Source organism: Lycium barbarum, chromosome 1 (genome assembly GCF_019175385.1).
Source record: "Lycium barbarum isolate Lr01 chromosome 1, ASM1917538v2, whole genome shotgun sequence".
In the NCBI taxonomy this organism is placed as follows: domain Eukaryota; kingdom Viridiplantae; phylum Streptophyta; class Magnoliopsida; order Solanales; family Solanaceae; genus Lycium; species Lycium barbarum.
Window position 1 is genome coordinate 101,411,307 of NC_083337.1, and position 9,126 is coordinate 101,420,432.

The 9,126-nt window shown below is 34.1% G+C and overlaps 1 protein-coding gene across 6 annotated transcripts; it reads left to right on the forward strand.

Moving 5' to 3' along the window:
- Positions 1–1,751: 1,751 nt before the first annotated feature.
- On the forward strand, positions 1,752–6,292 carry LOC132636502 (aspartate carbamoyltransferase, chloroplastic-like). 6 transcript variants are annotated; one of them, XR_009581296.1, is made up of 7 exons: positions 1,752–2,005; positions 2,193–2,727; positions 2,811–2,950; positions 3,577–3,750; positions 3,935–4,171; positions 4,262–4,422; positions 6,053–6,292. XR_009581296.1 is itself a non-coding variant. In XM_060353422.1 (6 exons), exons 2-6 carry the CDS (start codon positions 2,208–2,210, stop codon positions 4,367–4,369), a joined length of 1,179 nt encoding a protein of 392 aa, XP_060209405.1. In that variant the 5' UTR covers positions 1,753–2,005; positions 2,193–2,207; the 3' UTR covers positions 4,370–4,543. The 6 variants fall into 6 exon arrangements, 1 of the variants encoding a protein (XP_060209405.1); XR_009581301.1 differs by having other exon boundaries at positions 6,065–6,292; XR_009581302.1 differs by lacking the exon at positions 6,053–6,292 and adding an exon at positions 5,115–5,326.
- The last annotated feature ends 2,834 nt before the right edge of the window (positions 6,293–9,126 follow it).

Genomic DNA, 9,126 nt, shown 5'->3' on the forward strand with positions numbered 1-9,126 from the left:
TTTAAGCACTTTTGTAGTGTTTAGGTAAAATAAAAAAGTGCTTTAAGGACTTGTTTTTAAGTTAAAATGACAAAAATAAATAAAAAATCATACGCTAGAATTCCTAACTTATGACTTTTGGCTTATAAGTCAAAAGGCATAAGCCCATCCAAACGGGCTCTAAAAAATTGAGTTTTGCTAATAAGGGCTTATTTTAGATGGTTAAAAGTTATTGGGCAATTTGCATGATTACCCTTATTCGGGGGTGGTCTTTTAACTTTTGCCCTTTGCTTAAAATACATCAAGATTTTGGGTTCGAACCCCGGCTCAGTAAAAATAATAATTCTCAAGGCAGAATTTCATAGCAAAAATAGGCCTTAGGCTTAACTTTTGTAGAATTTCAGCAGAGTAAGAAAAATTCTGCCTTGCAAAATTTCGTAGGACAAATCTTCGCGAAGCTTTACCTTGCGCAATTGTTTTTTTTTTTTTTTTTTTTTTTTACCGAGCTGGAGTTTGAACAAAAAATATCTAATTTATTCGATCATTTTTTAAGCGAATGGCAAAAATTAAAGCCCAGTAATTTGAGGGGCAAAATTTAAAGCCCCAGTGCCTTTGAAGTGAAATCCGTGCAAAAAAATGAAATTTATTACCTTCTTTATTCAATGAGTCACAACTAAATGGACTTCTAGGTCGAACAAGATATGACAAGTCTTTTTTTTTTTTTAATATTAGGGGGTCATAATAATATAAAATAAATATGCTACCTTTTAATTTATAATATTTTAGCAGATAATTCGTATCATTAGTGAAAGCGATAAATAATACGAAAAAATAAATTTTTGGGGCATAGTTTAATAGCCTGTTTGGTTAAGTTTCTACAATCAACTTATTTTAAAAAATGATTTTTTCAAAAGCACTTTTCAAAAAAAATACTTTTGGCGAAAAGGAGTTTGTGTTTGGCCAATTAATTTAAAAAGTACTTTTAAGAAACAATTAGTGTTTGGCCAAACTTTTAAAAAGTGTTTCTAAGTGTATTTTTTTCTCAAAGTGTTTTTGAACAAAAACTATTTTTTTTTAGCTTCTGAAAAAGTATTTCTTATTTTCTCTCAAAAACTTGGTCAAACACTTCAATTTTTAAAAAATAAGCATTTATTAAAAATATAAGTACTTTTGGGGAAAATAATCTTTGCCAAAGATGAAGTATCTTTCAATAGATAATACCATTGACAAGTTGCTAGTTGGTTTTGATTAAAATAAGGGAAAAGGGTAAAAAATATCCCTCGACTTTAGAAGGGACTATAAATACCCTTCGAATTTATTTTGGGTAAAAAATACCCCTCCCATCCTTAAAGTTTTCAAATATACCCTTTCTTGACGGAAATTATCCCCTAAAATAACCTGATATCATTTTTTAAACCCGCTCCATCATTTAGACCCGACCCAACTAAATAATAACCCATAAGATCCCCTTATTCCCCCAATTCCCTCAAACTTCAAACCTACGTATTGGGGGAATAAGGGAATCTTATGGACTATTATTTAGATGGGTCGGGTTTAAATGATGAAGCGAGTTTAAAAAATGATTTCGGGTTATTTTGGGGAATAATTTCCATCAAGACAAGGGTATATTTGAAAACTTTAAGGATGGAAGGGGTATTTTTGACCTAAAATAAGTTCGGAGATATTTATAGCCTTTTTACCAAAGTAGAAGGGTATTGTTGACCCTTTAACCTTTAAATAAAGTGTGTTTCAAACTACTTATCGTTAAAAAAAAAAAAAAAAAAAAATTAAACCCTAACAAAAGAGAAGGGAAAAAAGAGAAAGGAGGTGCCTTCATCTTCAGGTTGAGCCACTAAATCAGTGAGACATATATCACAAACAGCTAAACACACAAAAAGAATCTCACTTGTTTTTCAATCAAATATTAGATGGATGGATCAACTATTTTTCTAGCATTTGCTCATATCAACAACCCTTTTGCTGCTTGAAATTTTTTAGTATATTGGAAGAAAGCTTTTCACTCAAGGTCTATTCTATCCTATTTTCATCCTTAATTGTTTATCCCCAATATTACTCATGCTTAATATATTACTATGACTGCACTTTTGTCTTCATTTTAGTCTTTGTGTGTTACTTTTGCTGATGGAAGTTAGATGATATTTAATTGGTGGCGTGCAGCTTCTGAATCAACCTTTTCTTTTTTTTTGTTGCAGGTGAGTGATCTGAATATGGCTATTTCCGCAACATTTTCTTCTCATGGATTCCAGGGGAAAAGACTTGTGTCACCTCCTCGAAAGAGTTTTGGAGGCAATAATGTATGGTTAAAGCAACCTGTGCACTCTAAATCTAAATCATTCTCTGTTGAATTGTTTAACGAGGGACGAAATCAATGCGTTATGTCAACGAATAGCAGCAGAGTCCAATGCAGAGCATTGGAGATGAAAAATAATAAGTCTTCAAGTATGGTGGGGAATAGGTTTCAGCTTGATGATGTGATTGAATCACAGCAGTTTGATAGAGACACTCTCAGTTCCATATTTGAAGTGGCACGGGAGATGGAGAAAATTGAGAAGAAGTCGACGGGAAGGGAGATACTTAAGGGTTATCTTATGGCCACTCTCTTCTATGAACCCTCAACTAGGACTAGGCTTTCATTTGAATCTGCCATGAAGCGTTTAGGCGGGGAAGTATTGACAACCGAAAATGCTCGTGAATTTTCTTCTGCAGCAAAAGGAGAGACGCTTGAAGGTATCTGTATTAGTTTTCAAAATAAGTAATTTTTTCACGTTCAATAGGATGTTGGACTATTAAAATAGAAGTTTGAATTGCAGACACAATTAGAACTGTTGAAGGATACTCTGACATTACTGTTATGAGACATTTTGAAAGTGGTGCTGCTAGAAGAGCCGCAGCCACTGCCAGTATTCCAATCATAAATGCAGGAGATGGTCCTGGACAACACCCAACTCAGGTTTGCACCTCTTGTAGATACTTTTCGTTGTAGGACAGAGAGTTTGAGGCAAGAATTACTATAAAATGTCTATTTAAATTGATACTTATTACTGCAATTGTTCTAAATCTAACTTTTTTTTTTCTTTTTTCGGGTAGATAAGCTTACAACTCAGTCAGTCATTTGCTTTGCATCTCTTGAAACGGCATTGTACTCATTATATGTTAGAAACTTAGAATCGCTGTTGAGCATAAACTTTTCCAGTATAGGGAAACTAGCCATAGACTGTTTTGTGGGGGTATTATTCTATCCTTTCCCCTTTGACAGATATAAATTAGGAAGCAGTAACTTGTTTGGATTAGGCATTCCAGCTGAGTTTCTAGACATCAATAATAATGTAGACTCTTAACTACGCACTTATCCCTCTCATGTGTTTCAGGTTGTTCGCTGCTATTATAATTCATAACAAACCCTGAATATCATATAGAGAGTTAATTGGCGGAAACTACTTAATAGAGTACATAAGACTCGTCACTGGGGCATGCATTTGTTTGCAGAGGAATTTTCTATATCATAGTAGTATTCTTCCTAGGCTGTTTTTTTCTTCTCTAACTGCAACAGTATTGTCCTGATTTTATCTGAAACAGGCCCTTCTAGATGTATATACTATTGAAAGAGAAATAGGAAAACTTGATGGTATTAAAGTTGCTCTTGTTGGTGATCTAGCTTATGGGAGGACGGTTCGTTCACTTGCTTACTTGCTCGCGAAGTACCGAGATGTGAAAATTTACTTTGTATCCCCGGATGTAGTAAAAATGAAGGTATGACTGAGAAAAGATGAAACTTGATTATCTCGAGCTGGTAATTGCATTACTGCTTATTCCATTTAATGAACTTTTGTTCTTTAAACTCAAATGTGATTACACAATGTTATTTTTGTTTGATAACATAGGAATTGTTACAGATTAATAAAAGATGTTTCTTTTGTTCTCAATTGTCATTTAGGATGACATAAAGGATTATTTGACATCGATGGGGGTTCAGTGGGAAGAAAGTGCTGATCTGGTGGAGGTGGCTTCTAAATGTGATGTGGTATATCAAACTCGTATTCAAAGAGAAAGATTTGGAGAGTGGGTTGATTTGTATGAAGAAGCTCGAGGGAAGTATATCGTGGATCTGAGTGTCGTAAATGCTATGCAGAAACATGCAATAGTGATGCATCCTTTGCCAAGACTTGATGAGGTTAAATTCTGTTTTATAGTTTGGCATGTAAATTCCTTCTCTTCTAATATCACAAATGTGCTATTTAATTTCCATGTATAACTCTTGTAGATAACTGTTGATGTGGATGGAGATCCAAGGGCTGCTTATTTCAGACAAGCTAAGAATGGTCTTTACATTCGGATGGCTCTTTTAAAGCTTCTACTCCTTGGTTGGTGACAGATGCAAACTTTTTATATCTGGAATATTGCGAAACCATTCTTGTTATCCATGTGAGTGGATTCTGAGCCCATTGTAGAATTTAAGAGTTTTGTTAACTTGTTTAGCATAAAAGAAAATGGAACCTCTTTTTTTATTCTCCTTTTTTCTCTTAAAAGGTCTACTTTACATCTCTATCTTTTGGTACGTAATATCATCAGTCATTTGAATATCCTCATTTCCTCTTCGCACATTCTTGCCTTAGATACTGATAAACTATGCTACTAATCATCCTGTTGGAATAGAGTCCACCGTCCATTTAGTTTGTTGTATACAGAACTATCTTGGCCCTTTCTGTTTTCTATTGGTTTTTTATTCTGCGTGAGAAACTGCCTTAGTAGGTTTATATAAAACCTGCTAGGATGTTCCAATGCTTTGGAAGATGTCATATGAACTGAAAGGAGTTGAAGTATTAAATAAATAAATGTCGCAAGAATTGCATAATTGAGAATCCTGTTGTGAATGTCAATGCTGTTAAAAGCTCTTTATTCAGGATATTAATGCTTTACAACAGTGATAAACCTATGCCGAGAGACCATAATTGAAGTGGTTTTGTTTAGTGCAGAGTAAAGGATTGAGATCCCAAAAACGAACTGTTATCGTAGAGCCTATCTTTTGAGAAAATGATAGTCTGCAGAGTTACTTGATATCTGTGCCGGTGGAAAGTAGCAGTTACCTGATGGACACTCAAATTTTGTGCAAGCAGGTCTGCCAGACTGCCACCAGTATGAAAAAGAATGAAAGTTTGTAGAGTTTCTTCTCTTTATGCAATAAGTTTAAGTGGTATCGGTAAGCTTTGCAAGAATTGATGCTCATTGATTCTTGGGTTCACATCTTCAATGCCAACATATTTAACTTGCCCTAGCAATTTAGTCGGCATATATTTGGTACCTTCAGCTGTACCTTCTTCAGTTTTCATTGCATCTTTTAAAGTACCTTCTAAATTTACCTTTTTATTTTTACTTCTTGATCAAATTTAAGTTATCTGCTCTATAGATGTCATGCCATCCTACTGGATACATATTTTTTATATCTCCTTAAAGATAAAAAAAGTGGAAAATATTTGAGTTTAAAGTTATTCTTTTCTTTTTCTCTTCTCTTTTGGTCATATATGTAGTAGTTTCTTTTTTCATTCATATTTATCTTATAACCTTACATTTTATTTAAAGAACGGAAAAGGGCCAAATATACCCCTGTACTATTGAAAAAGGGTCAAATATATCCCTCGTTATACTTTGGGTCCAAATATGCCCCTACCGTTATACTTTGGGTCTAAATATACCCCTACCGCTATACGTTGGATCAAATCAACCCCTCATTTTAACTGAGGGACACGTGTCATCATCCCATTGGTTTATATTAAACTTTATCTTAATTAATTAAAATACAATTATGAGTACGGGTATGGGTATGCGGAGAAGAAGGAGAAGGGGGGGCGGGGGGCAAAGCTTTCTTCCACTATTACTTATATAATTCATGTCAAATTTGAAAGCTTAAACTCAACGGCCAATCAAATTATGTAAAAAAGAATGGGACTGAGGAATACAATTTTTTAGAATCAATTGGACTGAGATGATGCTGTTGTTGTTATTGATTTCTGTTTTATTTGCTTGTAAGCATTTTGAAGGAGTACTCTGTTCATAGATTATTTTGCAGTTTAGCAAAGGCATGTTTGTGAAGTGACCAGAGGATTCTACTTTGCCATGGCTATAGAAGCTACCCTTCTGTCCGATCTATCTCTAGCAATGGGGATTAAGAATATTTCATTTTCATATAATTTTCTGTGAAACTCTGAATGGAGACGGAGTTGTTTTCAGTTTTATCTTCATTTCAAGAATGTAAAATGTCTTTGATTTTATCAAGTAGCTGGTGTGATTATTTCTCTTTGTTTTTGTTATCATTATGGGTGTGGGTTGGATTAATTAATTAAGGGATATTTAAAATAGACCAATAGGATAGTGACACGTGTACCTCCATTAAAATGAGGGGTATATCGGAACCAAAGTATAACAGTAGGGTTATATTTGGAGCTAAAGTATAACGGCAGGGGTATATTTGAACTCAAAGTATAACGAAAGGTATATTTGGCCCTTTTTCGATAGTACAGGGGTATATTTAGCCGTTTTCCGTTTAAAGAAACACGGAGAAAATACGAATGCATGTTCCACATAAAAAAAGAAGGAAAATTCTGGGTATTTTTCTAAAAATAATATGACGTCTTATTAGATAACTTTGTTTATCGAGTGTCCCTGCCGGATTGGTTATGAAATGAAGCTGAATTTTAGGTCAATTTTAAATATTTCACTTAGGAAAAAATAAAAATCAAAACTAAAAATTCTGGAGTTTATATATCTAATGATCGATGAGCAAATATCCTAAGGTTGATTATTAGTTCAAAGTTATCTTAATTTTTTGATGGCAAAATACATAAACACACAATCAACCTTAACATTAACTGTCAGTTTGACACTTAGACTTACCAAGTATTTATCTAGACACTTTAACAGTGGTATGTCTCGTGGACACCCCGGTTCAGCACACCTCACACGTGAACTCCATGCTGGTGACATGTCAAATTGACAAATTAGTGAATGTCACGTGTTTTTTTTCTCTTTAAAACATAATTTTTTTATATTTCAAAAGAAAAAAAATGTATAAAATAGAAAACCCTTCCCCTCTTCTTCATCTTTCCAAATTTATTCCTACAGTATCTCTCTTATAATTGGAATTGCAAATTACATAGAGAAAGAACTTGGTTTTGTGTTGAGAACATAGTTAGAAGTTTTTCTCTAATTAGTAATGTTCTCATTAGTGATAGGGTCATAAATATCCTCAGAAAAGTTCGGAGGGAGATATAGCGTAGTCCTCCTTCCATGTATGTTTTGAGTATTCAATTAATAAGGTAGAAGTCAATGCCAAACCCCTCAATGACCACAGACAATAGTAGTATGTGGAATTGGCTTAATATATATAAAAAAGTCCAATTTCGTATGTCAAAGTCTATGTTTCTTGCGTTCTTTCAAGCCTTCAAAAATAAGAGAGATAACAAAAATGAAAAATTAAACCTATCTTGGGGGCTGTTATTTCCAAAAGAGTTTGTCATGGTTAAGAATGAGAGAGGGGTAGTATGAGCGAAATAAAGGAAGGTTATAACGGTGAAAATGAATTTTATAGTACTTTTTAAGCTGAAAATTGGTTGGAATGACATCTCACGTGCTCAAATGTGAAGATGACACAATAGGTCAGATTTGAGTGTCTACGAGAAACACTTATATTAAGTTGAGATGTCTAGATGATTACTTCGTATGTTTAACGGCTCATTTGGACATGATTTCAAAGCAAAATAAATGTCTAGCAATAAAAGTAGAAAATGGTAAATTAAAATTAATTAATACTCCATTTGAGTAAGTCTATTTTTATATTATAATTAAGCGATCCTGGAAGAATAAAATTATACTCGTACTTCTTGGTTATTTGTGTCCTTATTGAATTCGGAAATAACGGTGAAAATAAAACACGGAAATACTAAGGTTTCTTGATTTCTTGGTTTCCTAATTATTTCAAGACTGTCCTTATAAATAAGTAGCAAGTTATTGTGGTGTTGTGTTTCTACATCCTCTCTCTCACGCTCTTTCTTTTAGTATCTAAAAGTTAAAAACTTCATAATTTGTTTACACAGAAAAACTACATACGAAGATGACTAGAAGAATGGGGATGAATCTTGATGACGAACAACTTATGAGCTTTCTTCTCAAGTTTGTTTGTGGTATTCCTATTCAATGCAACCAAATTCGACTTGTAGATTTATATGGCAACAAGAAGCCATTTGAACTATTCAAGACAGCTACTGATAATGTAAACTATTTCATTACTCATTTAAAGAAGAAAACAGGGAAAGGTAAGAACTTCAACAGGGCAATTGTTGGTGGCGGCTCATGGAAGGGACTCGACAATAGTAAACCAGTTTATGACAAGAATGGGTCAGTAACTGGGTTCAAGAAAACCTTCCGTTTTCTTGATGACGATGATAATCGTCCTAGTAAAATTCATATGAAAGAATATCACCTTAGTGATAAGATACTACATGCTTTGAGACAACGTCGTCAAATTCGACATGAGGATTTTGTTGTGTGCCGCGTTACGAGGAATGTCAAATCGTCTCAGATTGTCCCATTGGATCATAGTGGGGAGAATTTTGTTGCAAGTTATGTCTCAATTTCTTCATCACAACATCAACAAAATACTTCTTTTTCAAAATCCTCTCTTCAGTATCAGTTTCAAGAAAATCAAGATTTTGGACATGTCGATGCTGCCATAATTCCATCTGATCAGTTGAGCAGTATTTTGAACGGGAATGTGCATTCATCTCACAGTGGGCAGAATTTTGTTTCCAGTTATCCCCCAATTTCTTCTTCATCACAACATCAAGAAAATGCGAAATCCTATGCTCTGTTTCATCAGTTTAAACAAAATCAAGATTTTGGACGTGACGTAATTCCATGTGATGAGTTGAGCAGTATTTTGAATGGGAACAGCCAACTTAGTTTACTCACAACAAAATCTAGCGTTGCGCCGCTTATTTCTACTGAAGAAGAAGAAGGATGTTTTGTTCCTACGGTTAAAGCATTGGATCAAGAAACTCCCTCTGTTAGTGCAGAAGGTCATCAGTTCCAAGAAAATCAAGAATTTGGACCTCGAATTCCATGTCATCAGTTGAA

Coding starts and splice junctions, on each gene's coding strand:
- LOC132636502 (XM_060353422.1), top strand. CDS start 2,208: ATGGCTATTTCCGCAACATTTTCTTCTCATGGATTCCAGGGGAAAAGA. Junction 2,951..3,576: donor CTGGACAACACCCAACTCAG/GTTTGCACCTCT, acceptor TATCTGAAACAG/GCCCTTCTAGATGTATATAC. Junction 3,751..3,934: donor CGGATGTAGTAAAAATGAAG/GTATGACTGAGA, acceptor ATTGTCATTTAG/GATGACATAAAGGATTATTT.